This window comes from Hippocampus comes, unplaced genomic scaffold, assembly GCF_001891065.2.
Source record: "Hippocampus comes isolate QL1 unplaced genomic scaffold, H_comes_QL1_v1.1 scaffold2, whole genome shotgun sequence".
Classification (NCBI taxonomy): domain Eukaryota; kingdom Metazoa; phylum Chordata; class Actinopteri; order Syngnathiformes; family Syngnathidae; genus Hippocampus; species Hippocampus comes.
Genome location: NW_017805139.1, coordinates 1,998,097 through 2,013,852, shown reverse-complemented (window position 1 = coordinate 2,013,852; position 15,756 = coordinate 1,998,097). Strand labels below are relative to the sequence as shown.

At 40.5% G+C, this 15,756-nt stretch overlaps 1 protein-coding gene, 1 long non-coding RNA gene and 4 other non-coding genes across 7 annotated transcripts; all 6 read right to left on the bottom strand.

Annotated features, from left to right (window-relative positions):
- Positions 1 to 83: 83 nt before the first annotated feature.
- Positions 84 to 1,321, bottom strand: LOC109514421 (uncharacterized). The gene is made up of 2 exons (XR_002167986.1): positions 898 to 1,321; positions 84 to 168 (listed from the first exon to the last, which is right to left on the bottom strand). It is a non-coding gene; the product is annotated as an uncharacterized LOC109514421 (long non-coding RNA).
- A 5,002-nt stretch (positions 1,322 to 6,323) lies between these two features.
- trnaw-cca (transfer RNA tryptophan (anticodon CCA)) lies at positions 6,324 to 6,395 on the bottom strand. The gene has a single exon. It is a non-coding gene; the product is annotated as a tRNA-Trp (tRNA).
- Positions 6,396 to 7,082: 687 nt separating this feature from the next.
- On the bottom strand, positions 7,083 to 7,154 carry trnaw-cca (transfer RNA tryptophan (anticodon CCA)). Its single transcript has one exon. It is a non-coding gene; the product is annotated as a tRNA-Trp (tRNA).
- Positions 7,155 to 8,637: 1,483 nt separating this feature from the next.
- trnaw-cca (transfer RNA tryptophan (anticodon CCA)) lies at positions 8,638 to 8,709 on the bottom strand. Its single transcript has one exon. It is a non-coding gene; the product is annotated as a tRNA-Trp (tRNA).
- A 755-nt stretch (positions 8,710 to 9,464) lies between these two features.
- Positions 9,465 to 9,536, bottom strand: trnaw-cca (transfer RNA tryptophan (anticodon CCA)). Its single transcript has one exon. It is a non-coding gene; the product is annotated as a tRNA-Trp (tRNA).
- A 1,569-nt stretch (positions 9,537 to 11,105) lies between these two features.
- On the bottom strand, positions 11,106 to 14,527 carry LOC109514468 (60S acidic ribosomal protein P2-like). 2 transcript variants are annotated; one of them, XM_019867600.1, is made up of 5 exons: positions 14,419 to 14,527; positions 12,953 to 13,076; positions 12,798 to 12,846; positions 11,372 to 11,467; positions 11,106 to 11,224 (listed from the first exon to the last, which is right to left on the bottom strand). In XM_019867600.1, the coding sequence occupies exons 2-5, from the start codon at positions 13,073 to 13,075 to the stop codon at positions 11,145 to 11,147; spliced, it is 348 nt and encodes a 115-aa protein (XP_019723159.1). In that variant the 5' UTR covers position 13,076; positions 14,419 to 14,527; the 3' UTR covers positions 11,106 to 11,144. The 2 variants fall into 2 exon arrangements, with proteins under 2 accessions (XP_019723159.1, XP_019723158.1); XM_019867599.1 differs by lacking the exon at positions 14,419 to 14,527 and having other exon boundaries at positions 12,953 to 13,118.
- Between the last annotated feature and the right edge of the window lie 1,229 nt (positions 14,528 to 15,756).

Genomic DNA, 15,756 nt, shown 5'->3' with positions numbered 1-15,756 from the left:
TCATTCAAACATAGCTGTAATCCAGGAACTCTGTAGCCTGCGTAAAAGACTGGAATAAGAGAATTCGGTGGATAAACATAGGAAGCATACAGCTCCAGGTTGATCTGCCTGTTGATTGCAGCCTCGCAGTCCTGATGGAAGTTTTGTCTCACCTGGGAACTCATTGTTCTGAAATACCCCAAAAAATATATACGAATCCATGTCATTCAAATATAGCTGTAATCCAGGAACTCTGTAGCCTGTGTAAAAGACTGGAATAAGAGACTGCAGTATACATAATCTAGCGAGTTTAAAAGAAACCACTTTTACAATCACGCTTAGTCTTGTTTGCGCAGGTGTATGTAATGATGTAACCGCGTGTATTTTCTAAGCTACACTGCACATGCGTAACCCCACGATAAATGTAATGACACGCGGACGCACAAGACAATAAAATCTCAAATTACATTTTCAATATGAATTCATTTTGTTGGAAAATACGTTTCTACGATCTTGCATTTTGATATTAAACACGCGGTTCGGATAATTGATGGATTGGATTAAAGAAAAACGTCGTCAACAAGCGGCGGAAGCTATTGAAATATGATAGCAGCAAGGCCAAGACCGCGTCAAGGCCGCACTGACGATATATAAACAATCAACTTGTCGAAGACGACGGTCGAAAAGTCAATACATGCAAATTTATTAGACGATATTAAATACGCGGTTCGGATAATTGATGGATTGGATTAAAGAAAAACGTCGTCAACAAGCGGCGGAAGCTATTGAAATATGATAGCAGCAAGGCCGAGACTGCGTCAAGGCCGCACTGACGACATATAAACAATCAACTGATCGAAGACGACGGTCGAAAAATCAATACATGCAAATTTATTAGACATGTAGAAGTGTTCTTACCTTGATTCAGAGCGGCCTTTGTTTGCGAAAAGGTCGAATTGGTTCAAAAGACGTGCGTAGTCAACAACCCGAACAGGTTAGCTTGCGAGAGAAAGCGATTTAGATCAAGTTTAACCACGACCACTGAAGGCTTTTTCTTTTTTCTAAATCAAATCTTGTTCTTTCGGTCTTAGTGACGAAATAGAGACAGTTAAGGTTGCCGTTCAAGCACTGTTGAAGCAGGTAACCTTTACTGTCCGCTACTGAAACGTTACTGGAGCGACTGAGCTATTGTGCTTGAGCGTCATCCAGAGTGGGCGCGAAATATGACGTCACTGTCCCTCCTCTTAAAGGGTGGAACCGAGGCGCAGCTGTGACGTACTGTCTTCCTTCCAAATGTTTTGATGTGATTCAATTTCCTCAACAACTAGTTTATTGACGTTTGTGTTTGCAGCTGGTTCTTATGTTATGTCTACTTAATCTGTCTCTTATCTACGAAAAGAACGCAATGAGCCTATTTTGACGAAGTAGTAAATAGAATGTTGCAGACAAAAAGCTAAACTAAAGATACCTGAAAAGGCTACTTTAGTAATGAAGTCCTTGTACTTTAAATGCTGCTCAATGACAGACAGCCACTCATTGCTTAGAAAGTTCATTGGTACCATTTGTTCTGTAGTCTGTACACTGCAAAGTGGCCAGTGTTAAAAGTCCAGGAAGAGTGTGAAAATTCAGCACCATTTGCTCCCCGATTCAACGAGTCAACATAGCAACGGGGAATAACATGCCTGCGATTTTCACCCCACTAGAACTAGAAATGCATATGAATGTGCTCAGACAGTGAGTTTGAACACTTTTTCAGGAAGAAGTGCAACATCGCTGCAGCTGCTAAAGAGAAGGAGACGACGTGGGAGAACATTGTTGCTCGGGTCAAAGCATAACTTTCAATGTAGTCCTTTGCAATCACAATGAAATAAAAGGTGAAAACTGCTGCCAATTAAATTATGTACCGGTATTTTGTTTCAAGGCAAATTTCACCGTGTCGCCACCTGTTAAATCCAAAATGCAGTAGTGATTTGTTATGCTCTTGTCACTGTTGCATTAAGTTTCTTGGCCTGCTAGCGACGGTATATACTGAGCACGGTTAGCTGGTAGCTAACAGCTAATAGTAGGTTGTGTAATAAAAGTAAAGTTCATAAAAACAAAAATTTTGTGTGATGTGAGACTGCTGGTCCTTCGTACAATATTTATTCTTGCCCAAGGAAAGTTGGTCTTATTAATTGTATATTGCAACTTAATATCATCAACATTAGGCCACTGTAACAATTTGTCACAGTCCAAAACTCTTGAATCAATCGGTTTGTTCACCTTCAAGAAATAAATGTACAGCGCATTCAATGGGTATTTTTTTCTCAACCTATCAAGGGTGCACCTTAACCAGGTTGTAACTGATAAGGAAAAACACTGCACAATGTAGGGAGAACAAAAGAAGGATATACAGTATGCCCAAACTCTCCTATTTCCCTCGTTCTGTAAGGTGCTACTAAAACCTCATGTTGAAATCAGTCAAAATTAGCTCTCATTAAGTCATTGGATAAATGGTTACAGTTGATGTAAGGTCACAGAAGATGAGGTAAATAATGGACAGAGTTTTGCTGAAGAGGGGTTTACAACACCCGTCAATGTCTCCTGACTCAGCGCCGTGTGTTTTTCCACTGATGTCACAGTGCAGTTTGGCATGAAGAAACAGTATTTATGACTCACTTCCAGCATCTGACTATTTGTTGTTCACACCTCTTAGGAAATACAGTACTGTACAGTATGTTCAGTTTCTATCTATAAACAAAGTTAATTTGTGTTGTCCTGATAGAAGGGATGGATAAACAATTATAAGAAAAAAAAATGAAGCAAATCTGTGGTGAAATCAATTCAATTTACGATCATTGAGGTTATATGGGTCTTTACTTTTAAAGCATGAGGATACGTGAAGTGGAGGGGAAAAGAAAAAGAAGAATGAGGGGGAAGTAAGGGAAAGTACATGCACTCACATTACTCACTTTACATACGTTTGGAATGCCTCTTTGCTTCACTTTGCCTTGTGTTAACCAGCAGCCCGGATGAGTTTGACAGCCACCAAACGTTTCTTTGTAAATGTTATTTAAAATGAATGAATAAATCCTCCAGCAAATATGATCCAAAACAGCAGTGACCATCCGTTCCCTCACTTTCCAAACAGATCACACTAAGGCCAACATGTACCAAGCCAGTGTCTTATTTCATTTAATTGTTGGAAAAAAAAAACCCAACAACAACGACAGAATTCCGGATGTCATCTTGCTATCAAATGACAAAGCTGAAACCTTCCTTTCTTAACCAAGATTGTCACAAAAGTAGTTTTACTTGACCTCAAACAAACTTTTTGATGACTTCCAAACAGGCTTCCGACCTCAACACAGTACAGAAACAGCTCTTATTTAAAAAAAAAAAAAAAAAGACAAGAAAAGAAAAAAAAAAAGAAATGATATAAGATTGAACACCGACGCAGGGAAGGTCTTGGAATGAGTCTTGCTGGATCTCAGTGCAGCTTTTGATACAGTTGATCAGAAAATACTGCTGAACTGTTTGGAAACTTGGCTGGGATTAAATGGAACAGTTCCCGTTTAGCAACAGCACTGGCAAGCAAAGCTCTTTGTTAGCTAGCAAGCGTGGCATAAGTAGCACCAAGCTCAAAACTTGCCATGACCAGCTACTTACCACAAATAAGTGACGTAACGTGCATGCATCCAGCCCAGCGAAGCTTTTTGGAACCGTCTCGTGTTTTGATGATGCGCAAAATGCAAACTGCGATGCGAAAAACCTCATTTCATGCCTCATAATATTATGACATCCCTTGTTTCCATCTTGAAATCTAAGGACATTTCTTCCAATACCAATTGAAGAGCAGACACCGGTGAAAATGTCCCTCTCCATAATCTGAATACTTGTCCCTTTATTTTCTCCAATCTCTGAAACCTTTTTTTTTTTGCGGCCCCATATGCCACCTATGCACAATGTTGGACCCAATGGATGAACTTCATGAACTTGTTCTTATTTTGGGTGAGCATGAACTGAACATAGTGTATTTCTGCTTCGTGAACGTTTCTTTGAATGAGCTCATTCTGGGGCGAATGAACGCTTTTTGAATGGCAGTTCATTTCTGTTCAAGAGTGCCACGTTTTATCTTGTTAGACGATAAGGAGAAAACCCGGCTAAACACTTAGCGAGCCTTAATTTGGAGGAAAAGGCCATGGTTTAGCAACCCCGGCCACCAACAGTCACATGACACATAGCTCATCAAAATGTGATGCATTGTTGGAGGGGGGAAAAAAATCAAAACAAAGCACGATGACACACAGCAGTGCGGTGACTTTCTATTCACAAAATATTAACAACATACAGTCGTGGTGCCACTGCCATATATTATATATATAAAACAAAAAAATCATCAATGAAAAAAGAGCAATGAACTAGTTTATTTTTGATGAACTTAGTTTAAAAAATAATTATGAACTATGACCTGAACTATAAATGTAGTTCATTTCAAGATTTGTGAGCTGAACTTTGAACTAATTTGTGTAGAAGATGAAATTTCCCAACACTGTGCTAGGAGTGGATCCCCAAAACGTAGACAAGGATAAAATTCTTTGACAAAAATGGTGATTTCTTTTTTTTAAAAATGCATGACGGACAAAGTACAAATTAGGTAATTGGTACTCAGAGCCAGAATAAAAAGCACTTGCAAATGGCAAGGAGAAATAAATAACGTAAATGGCATGTCATGAAAAGACAAGGTGATCCAATCACAAGAAAACACCAATGAGCACAATGGATAAAGTAACCTTAACTTAACCGTACTACACAAAGAACACACTATGATATTAACAAGAGTATTAATATTAATATTATTTCACAAATCTAGACACTTGTTCAGTCCACGTGTGGGTGTCATTTTTATAAGTTACCGACCAATTTAAAGTGTTGAAAATGGCCTGCTCTTTTTCTCGTTGCAATAATTCCACTCTACCACCTCATCTATTGCACCTTTTACTTTTCTGGTAGCATGTTCCATATACTTGTTGCTCTTCCACAGTGTTCCATCGCAAACAGTGACCTCACGATATCTCAAGACACCCTTGCAAAGACATCATTTATTCTCACACTATAATAATGGACTAATCACAGTACCCTGTGGTGTTCCATTATTCACCCAATGTGTATTTAATTGACCTATCTGACCCTATCCTTACTTATATTTTTCTAGCTGGTTATCTTAATCAGTTAGTTTCAGCGATTATAGCAATTTCCAAATATCGGTGGATGTGCTGTGATGAGGGCTAAATAGTATTGAGAAACTTTGGATGCTGCTGCTAAGACAAGTTGCGCTGGCCTTCGTTCAAAAACCAATATTTTAAATGTAAAGTTAAAATTCAAAACTTGGAATTTACACATTGGTGGCCTCACAGATTGTCTGAAAGCAAAGTACATGTAACTATCGGGCCACCGTCGTAATTATTTAACTTTCAAATATACTGGGCCAGATTTTACGAAAGAACTGGTGGGTCAGGTTTGACCACAGGGCCTAAATTTAAAATGTGTCTGCTTTTGGGATCCAATAAATTGACACATTGGCATTGTTCAACATGTAATTCTGCAAGTTTTAGCAAGTGTGACCAATAAAAGATGCCTGACGCAGATGTGATTTGACCACGCAACCTTCGGATCTGGAGTCAGACGCGCTACCGTTGCACCACAGAGTCACACATGCCACAAGTGATCCGTCGTACTTTTTATCACAGTTGTTATTCCAAACATTTGCTACCATGGGAATCCTGCTCTGGACCCTGGAGGTTTTTTAATGGGTAGAAAGAAAATACAAAATACCATAAATCTAATCCATTATTTTCATTTGAATCAAATTTAGATACATTTTTTCGTACTCAGCACCTCGACTGTGGCCAAATGCTTTGGGATCTGCTAAATTGACACAGTTGAATTGTTCAAAATGTAGTCATGCAAGTTTTACTTACAAAATACACCTGACACTGATGTGATTTGAACATGCAACCTTCTGATTTGGAGTCCGACGAGCTACCGTTGCACCACGGAGTCACACTCTCACCGAAATCTTTTGTAATTCTGCAAGTTTTGTTATACATTATATCAGCTCAAACGCTTGTGACAATGGAAATACTGCTCTGGGGCCTGGAGGTTTCCTCGTGAGTGGAAAGAAAATACAAATAAATGTAATGAATTATTTTGATTTGAATCAAACATTTATTTTTCAGTCCTAACCGCCTCAACTGTGGCCAGATTTTTGACATGTCTGCTTTTGGGATCCACTAAATTGACACAGCTGCATTGTTCAACATGTCGCTCTGAAAGTTTTGCCTAGTGTGGCCTACAAATACACCTGACCCTGACGTGATTTGAACACGCAACCTTCTGATCTGGAGTCAGACGCGCTACCATTGCGCCACAGAGTCCCACACTCCTAAAGTGATCCGTCGTACATTATATAACAGTTAAAATTCCAAAAGTTTGCTCTCATCGAAATACTACTGGTGGACAATGGAGTTTGTTTTTTTAACAGGTCGAAAGAAAATACAAATAAGACTGCGGTGTCTCTGTGCTAGAACCAGCAGACTCAAGAACAGTATATTGCACCACGTGATCAGGAGCCTCAACTCCCTCCCTGTTCTGCCCGCATTCCCCACCCCTACCCCTGCCTCCTGCCACAGACTGTGACCTTCCCTCAGCATCTGACATTCTCTTTTTGCACTTAAAAAATGCAATACCTAACTTTAACCCACAATAATCACAAGTGCCCTTGGTTGTCTGTTAATTGCTATTTATTGTTTTATTTGTTTATATTTTTACATTGATGTCTTTTTTATGCAGTTTAGTTTCGCTGCCCTTATGTTTAGCTGTGTATATTTTCAATGCACCGCAAGTTTGCACTGTGGTTGAGAGGAAAGAAATTTCATCTGTGCTGTATGTTGCACAGAGAGTATATTTGACAATAAAGTTGGCTTGTGCATTTGATTTCTCACCAGCTCAACTGTGACTGAATGTTTGACGTGTCTGCTTTTGGGATCCGCTAAATTGACGCAGTTGCATTGTTCAACATGTCGTTCTGCAAGTTTTACTTAGTACGGCCTACAAAACACAAATGACCCTGACGCGATTTGAACACGCAACCTTCTGATCTGGAGTCAGACGCGCTACCGTTGCGCCACAAAGTCACACACTCACTGACTGATACGTCATATATATTATATCGGAATTATTAGTCCAAAGTGGCTACCATGAAAATATTGCTCTGACCCTGGAGGTTTTTTAACAGGTAGAAAGAAAATACAAATAAATCAAATCCATGATTTTGATTTGAATAAAAATTATATACATTTTTTTAGTCCTCACCGACTCCACTGTGGCCATAATTTCAATCCATATCATTGAGGAGTGCCAACTGTCATGCAGTTTTGTCTTTGGACGAGGGCCACGAGTGGCTTTTTTCCAAAAGCAAGCCAAAACCCAGAATTTCCACATTGGAAGTGTCGTCCACGTAATCAAAAGGGTACCATACTACTCATTTCACTTTCAAATACACTGGGCCAGATTGTACAAAACTATAAGTGGGCCAGTTTTGACCACAGGCCATAAATTTGACATGTCTTCTTTGGGATCTGCTAAATCGACACAGTTGCATTGTTCAACATGTCGTTCTGCAAGTTTTAGCTTGTGTGGCCTACAAAGTATATCTGACCCAGATGTGATTTGAACGCAACCATCTGATCTGCAGTCAGACGCACTACCGTCGCACCACAGAGTCTCACGCCCATAAGGTCATTGGTTGTACATTATATTACAGTTATTATTCCAAACGTTCATTGCCATGGAAATACTGCTCTTGGCTCTGGAGGTTTCTTAATGGGTAAAATGAAAATAGAAATAAATATAATCCATTATGTTGATTTGACTCAAATTTATATATATTTTTTTAAAGTCCTCACCACCTCTACTATGGCCATTTCACTCCATATCAGTGAAGAAGTTTGGGCCAGTGGGCGAGTGGCTATCGCGTTGACCTGACAATACAGAGGGCGTGTGTTTGATCGCGGCTCTGGCCTTCCTGTGTGGAGTTTGCGTGTTCTCCCCGGGCCTGCGTGTTTTTTTTTTTTCTCCGGGTACTCCGGTTTCCACCCACATTCCAAAAACATGCATGGCAGGTTGATTGAACACTCAAAATTGTCCCTAGGTGTGAGTGTGAGTGTGAGCGTGGATGGTTCTTCGTCTCTGTGTGCCCTGCGATTGGCTCACAACCGGTTCAGGGTGTCCCCCGCCTACTGTCCAAAGACAGCTGGGATCGCCTCCAGCATGCTCCATAACCCTTGTGAGGATAAAGCGGATCATAAAATGGATGGATCATTGAGGAGTCACAACTGTCATGCAGTTTTATTTTTGGATGAGGCCACAAGTGGCCCTCATCCAAAAATAAATCAAAAGTCGGAATTGACACGTTGGTGGCCTCACAGATTGAAAGAGTAGGAGACGTATCTCTCAGGGTACCATACTTCTTATTTCCCTTTCAAACAAACTGGGCCAGATTTGACCACAAGTCGTAAATTTGACGTGTCTGCTTTTGGGATACGCTAAATTGACGCAGTTGCATTGTTCAACATGTCGTTCTACAAGTTTTACTGAGTACGGCCTACAAAACACAGCTGACCCTGACGTGATTTGAACACGCAACCTTCTGATCTGGAGTCAGACGCGCTACCGTTGCGCCACAGAGTCACACACTCAGCAACTGATACGTCGTACATTATATCGCAATTATTAGTCCAAAAGTTGGCTACCATGAAAATACTGCTCTGGACCCTGGAGGTTTCTTCGTGGGTAGAAAGAAAATACAAATCAATCAAATCCATGATTTTGATTTGAATAAAAATTATATATCTATATTTTGTCCGCACCGCCTCTACTGTGGCCATAATTTCAATCCCTATCATTGAGGAGTGACAACTGGACGAGGACCACAAGTGGCCCTCGTTCAAAAACAAGTCAAAACCCGGAATTTCCACATTGGTGGCCTCACAGATTGGAAGTGTCGTCCACGTAACCATAAGGGTTCCATACTACTTATTTCCCTTTCAAACAAACTGGGCCAGATTGTATGAAACTTCGAGTAGGCTAATTTTGACGACTGTCCGTATGTCTGAAGTGTCTGGTTTTGGGATGCGCTAAATTGACACTTTAGCATTGTTAATTCGCTCCTCTTTCATCTATAACTGCTTCAAACAACAAAGAGTATTCAGAAAATGTGGTTAAGATTGCACGACTGTCTGTGTCTTATGTGTTGAGTTGTATTATTTTGTCATTTTATGTTAACTGTTCTTTTGATGGCGGTGTGGGCACCCGCAGCGGGTCCTCTCTCCCGTGAGGAAAGAAATTTAATCTGCTGTATGTTGCACATGAAGCACAGGTGACAATAAAATTGACTTGAACTTTATTCTGCAAGTTTTAACTCGCTGTGGCCTACAAAACACAGCTGACCCTGACGTGATTTGAACACGCAACCTTCTGATCTGGAGTCAGACGCGCTACCGTTGCGCCACAGAGTCATACGGGAGCCACCCCATCGGTCACATATTATATTATATCTACTATTCCAAACTCAACGAGGTTACCTAACGGGTAAAAAGAAAATCCAAATAAATCAAATCATTTATTTTGATTTGAATCACACCTATATATTTTTTAGTCGTCACAGCCTCTACTGTGGCTATAAGTTCACTCCCTATTATTGAGGAGTTATGCAGTGCTCTGGAGACGTTTATTGGATGACACGCTCGTGCTCAGGAAGTGAGCCAGCACCCCGAAATACGACATTGACGTGTTCTGATCTGTCGCGATGCAATACAGTACTGTAGTTGCAAATCTCCATCCGAACCTCTCATCCTGACGAAGGTTCCTGGCGTGCTGGAACCGATCCCAGGTGTCTTTAGGCAGCAGGTCCATACTGAACTGGTTATCATCCAATCACAGGGCATAGTGGCAAATATTTGCCCTTGAAATAAGGCTCTCCAAGCAAAATTTTAAAACGTTGAAATCTGTATTTAAACATCCAAGGATGTTTTACTACCACCTTCTGGACAAAGGTATAGGTTGAACTTGGAGTTCATAAAGGGATTTACACGACTAGAATAACCCCAAAATGTACACTATAATAACGCTTTGCTTGCTCAAGAGCCACCTAACAGAAATAGTTCGCAATTAATGTAATACTCCTATAAGCGCTGTCATGCAAGGGAAAAAAAAGGAGAGAAATATTTGTTTTAAATACCTGTAGCTGGAGATTTTTCGAACGTCCTCCATCTTACACGTTTTCTTTGAACATTTACTGGTACATACATATTTTCCAAAATATGTAAAACCCTTTTCCTCATTAGTCAGATCGTGGGCAAGCTGGAGCCTTTCGCAGAGGAGTTTGAGCAGAGTACTCCCTGGACCGGTCACTAGCCATGGGGGACACACAGGGACCATTCACACACACACACACACACACACCTATGGAACCCAACAAGGCCAGTCAGGATCGAGGCAATGTTTGAACCCATGACCTCGTACACGACCGCAGTTTTCATGCCTTTTTTGGGTAGCAAAATCATTTTAAGGGCGCCCCGGTGGTCGACTGGTGAGCGCGTTGGCCTGATAGTGTAGAGGTCCAGGGTTCAATTCCGGATCCGGCCTCCATGTGCCGACATGGGTTTTATTCGGGTACTCCGGTTTTCCCCCCACATTCCAAAAACATCCACGGAAGGCTAATGGAACACTTTAAATTGTCCCTTGGTGTGAGTGTGAGCGCGGATGGTTGTTTGTTTATGTGTGCCCTGCGATTGGCTAGCAACCAGTTCAGGGTGTACCCAGCCTACTGCCCGAAGGCAGCTGGGATAGGCTCCAGCACCCCCCTTGTGACGATAAGTGGATCAGAAAATGGATAGATGGAAAATCAGTTACTCCCAAATTATGATGCCAGATGGCTAGGAGTGAACCATTGAATTGCCCTCCCAGACAATTACATTATACATAAGATTCTTGACTTTGTACACTTACTGAATTAATATTTGATCCCACATTTTTGACACAAGGATCTTTTTGTTATGCAATTTCTAAACTATAAGAACAAGAGGTTTTGTTTTAAAACACTTTTTATTCCATACAGAGCTCTTTTAGTCAAAAAGACCGAATCCCATGTCATCATCAGATTCTTCAGACTCTTCCTTTTTCTCCTCCTTCTTCTTTTCTTCAGCTGGAAAAGTAAAACAAAGAAACTGTTGAGTCTTGTTATGTTGATTATGCAGGCCATCAAAAACACGATGAACTGTCCAGATAGCTAACATGCCAAGTAGAAAGCAAAAGTCCAGAGCGCCAAAAGCGAAAAGAGGTGGTCGCTCACCAGCAGCAGGCGCAGAAGCTCCTCCTGAACCAGCAGCTGCAGAGGTGGCCACTGCTACAGCACCGCCTGCTGGCATGCTGGCGAGTTTGCACATACCTTGAAGAGACAAGACAAGAATTAAAGCTGAGGGTGTCGATAATTTTAGCAGAGGGTGGTCAGTATCAGAGGCTGGGGGGGATAAATAAATAAAATTGCCATTAGCTTAAGGTGACTATATTCAACTTTGACTCCCTTTTGGTTTATGTGTCAATTGTACTATATAACTTCAATCGAGAGTGACGGTTGGGCTGCAGTGATCAAATATTTGATCGTTTCAGGCTTCAAAAGAGCCCGCGGATGAGCTGATTGTTGAATCAGGTGTCTTGAAGTAGAGAAAAATCTAAAACAGGCAGCATATGGCTTCCGAGGAACCTGCGTTCCACACAACTGGTGTACAGTGCATGTAAAATTAGCAGGTACCCGAGGCAGAAAAAAAGGCCTTGAGCATTGTGTTGGACCGAGGTACCCCATTACTCGAGGACCCGTTTTAGCCCCAAGTCACAGGTGTCAAAATAAAGGCCCAGGGGCCAGATCTGGCCCGCCACATCATTTTATGTGGCCCGCGAAAGCAATTCAAGCAGGTCAACTTCCATGATGCTTGCTAAAGTCTGAACCAGCATTTCAAATTGTCATATAGAAAGTAAGAATTACAATGTTCGAACAATCCATTACTCTTTACTTCTGATGTCAAAACTCGTTATCCATCTATTTGTTGTTCGCTGTGTATGTAACATGTGGAGGTGGTTAAACATTTACGGTATATGGTTTGACAAAATTCAGTCAGAACGGCTCTCCAAGGGAAACTGTAACTACAATATGGCCCACGACAAAAATTTGTTTGACACCCCTGCCCTAAGTAATAGATAGACAAGAGCATGAAGCATGCACATTTTGGCCTTTAATTGGAGAACTCCGCAAACAAGAATACAAACAGGTGCTAAGGAAAACTTTCAAAAGTGTGTTTTATTATATTTTAAGATAAGATAAGAAAACCTTTATTAGTCTCGCAATGGAGAAATTCCCAATTCACAGCAGCAAAGTTATGAAAGGAAGAAGTAGAACAACAAAGTATAGGAGCTGCTGGAAAGGCAGCCACTCTCGCGGCGCCATTAAGGGTGTTTTAATATGTTTAAATGTGCTTTGTTAAGTTTAAATGTGTTCAAAGCCTTTACAAGAGGTAAAACTATTTTTAAAAATTGATCTCACAATATTACAGATTTTCACTTCATGTGGGTGGGTCTGGAATTTGCAATAAGGAATTCACTGTACAATGGCTGCCTTTAGCTAGTGAACTACATCACAATATTGCAATGTTTTCCCAGTTATCGCTGGCTGTATATCGTACAATTTTTGACTTGCCACAGTGACATGAAACAGTGACACTCACCAGCAGCAATCACATCATTCACTTTCTTGCCTTTGAGCTCAGCGAGGACCTGTTGAAGGTAAATGGCATTTGTGAAAGTCATTCGAGTAAAAAAAGAAATTTAAAAAAAAAAATGTTGATATGTGAAGGAAGCTTTGAAACACCAGAACAGGTACCTTTTCCAAACGGGTGTCATCAGCTTCAATGCCAACACTTTCTAGGATCTTCTTGATGTGTTTAGCATCTGGATTCTCATTGCCGCCAAGGGCAGATAGCAGGTAAGCAGCTACGTAACGCATTCTGTAACAAGTAATTTGAACAAATATTGGGATCATTGTAACATATAAAGCAACTACGATTCTAAGTATTCTTATTTTAACTTAAGGTTATTATCACAGGAATGAGCTTTAACATAGTAGCAGTGGTTGTTTTGCCGTAACCGGCAACTCTCTTTTATTAGCTATAAGAAGAAGAGGTTTTAGTTGAAAATGCATTTTTTTATGCCAGATGGAGAGCGTGTTTTGCCGTTATTGGCTCTGATTATTTTTGCTGTGAATGGTGCTGATTGGTCAATTGCTGCTGCGAGGAATTATGGCCCTGCCATAAATTGGCTATTTCAACATGAGTACAGTCTTATAGCATTTTGTGTCGGCTGCTATGTGACGGTTCTACTGGCTTCCAGATTCACTGGCTCCCGATTCCTGCTGTGGGCATTAGGGCAATGTCCAGTAACTTTATGTGTTTCCGAATCATAACTTTACCGTATTTTTGTAAATAAAATATATAATAATAACAATAATAATAATGGGTTACATTCTTGAACTTTTCTTAATGTAACGTCAACCTAATTTTTTTAAGATTGATTTTACCTGTTTTTATTGTGAACCCCCTAATTCTGTTTTTACTTTTGTGGGCCATAATCATTTCACCACATATTTCAGTTATACAAGCTATATCGAAATTGTTGAAGTTCTTAATTTTTCAATTCTTCAATGAATACGTGAAACGAACCTGTTTGCTTACAATTAACAACTGGCTGCAAGACATCGTAAAAAAATTTTTACCGCGCGGGATTCGAACCCGTGACGCGAAGCAGTAAAAGAGCACCTTCGGGGAGACGCCTATTACACCATTATAGACCATTATACACCACCACTAGCTGGCACAGGGTGAAAGACGCAAAATTTGTATTTGTAGTTTTTACGGAAATCCCAGTAAAACGCGCGTTAACGAGTTGCCGGTTGCGGCAACATAACCGCTGGGAATATTGTAGTTCTTGGCTGCCAAGCACTTTCTGCGAGGTTGTTTGAAGTGAAGATTGTCGCTGCCAATGCTTTTCTTCTTCATCAAATCAGCAAAGCCAAAGCAATATTTATTTATTCGTACAGTCGATATTTTTTGCACATAAGAGACAACTTGTTGAATTGAGTCAGTCAAAGTGGCTGTTCATATGTCGCAGTCGGATACCATGTGGCGGTTCTCTTCGGTCCCGCTAATACAGACCGCTAACACGTTTTAAATCTTAATCTCAAAAAAACACGTTCTAATCAGCCAGATATTTGTAATCGTATATTTAATGTGCCACGTGGTTCATTTGACCACCCACTAAAGGAATAAAAAACGTATTTAAAAGGCCACTCACTTGAGCAAGAAAGTCGAACGCGTGCTCACTAATGGTTAGCACAGAAGGAAAGGAAATTACGTCACACATCCAAAACGGACGCGCATTCATTTCTTCTTCGTTTTGTGTTTAGCTTCTGTTCAAGCGACATCTGCTGTCGTATCCTACCATGTGCATGATACATCTTTCTGTAAGGGTGTTTTGTGTTGTTGTTGTGGTTGTTCTTGTATCAAACAAAGCCTACGTGGCAGATCTAACAGTTTTCCCTGAGAGGGTGAACGGGTGCCAGGAGCTTGAGTTTGGAGCACGGAGGTTAGAAACCGTCCCCACACAAGCACAAAAACGCACGCACGTCAGCGGTTTCATTATCTGCGTTCACTGGCAAGTTTCAAGCGTGTCACGTCAACGTGACTATAACATTAGTTTAATGTCGCGCACAAACTCAGTCTCTGTAGGCAAAGCCATAATTCTCATCAATTACAATTTATAAGTATTTGACAGGCTACATTATGTCACACTTTCACACCGTCTACATTCAATCAAATATGTTTACAAAGACCTTTAAACCACAAGACGGATGTTAGTATGGTGGTCAGCAAAACGTTTAACAAAAAGTTCTAGCTCGACGGTGCCTTTCTCAATGCTGAGCAAAGTTTAACAGAATAACCGTTCACTTAACAAGCTGAACCCACAAACCACCGTCTGAGATGGTAAAGGTATATTGCACTTGATTTAGGATGCAACCACGTCCTTCTTCGAAGTTGTGTGCGTGTTTGAATTCTAATCTGGTGATAAAAAACCTTTATTCACAACAAAGAACATTCGTAATAAAAATCTGAATTTCGTATTGATAGATTATTTGCCAACAGCAGGGGTGACAAGGGATTTGGTTGCAGTGGCAGCCACCTGCCCCCCTGTGAAAAACCCTATGCCCAGACACAAGGCAAAAATATCGTTTTGGTCAAAGTTTTTCTGGCAGAAATACCCCGTCACTAAGTATGTGGCTTGAATAATGCTTCTTTCTCATCTCCTCTTGGTCTTCCAAATAAATTTATGTTACAAACATGGAATGGTGCAGTTGACAAATCATTTCTTTTAATCACTCTGCTGTGCAAAACTGCATGCTTTTGATTTTATCTTTAGACCACACTTTGTCATGAGAGTTTAAAAGAAGTGTCAACCATCTGGGATTGTGAGCAAATTAAATGGAAAAAAACAGAAAACTGTCAAACAATTAAGCACGCAGACATTTTGTGTTGGAAGATGAGTACAAAACATGACATTCAAGATTCAATCTGTTTTATTTATTTCGCTTTCACTTCATTTCTACATTTCACATGAACACAACATAGTAAATAA

What these genes read in the sequence shown, in the direction of transcription:
- LOC109514468 (XM_019867599.1), bottom strand. Translation starts at nt 13,111, where the DNA reads ATGATCCCAATATTTGTTCAAATTACTTGTTACAGAATGCGTTACGTA. An exon ending in ATGACACCCGTTTGGAAAAG is followed by an intron (nt 12,847 to 12,952) that starts GTACCTGTTCTG and finishes TACCTTCAACAG; the next exon opens with GTCCTCGCTGAGCTCAAAGG. An exon ending in AGCTTCTGCGCCTGCTGCTG is followed by an intron (nt 11,225 to 11,371) that starts GTGAGCGACCAC and finishes TTACTTTTCCAG; the next exon opens with CTGAAGAAAAGAAGAAGGAG.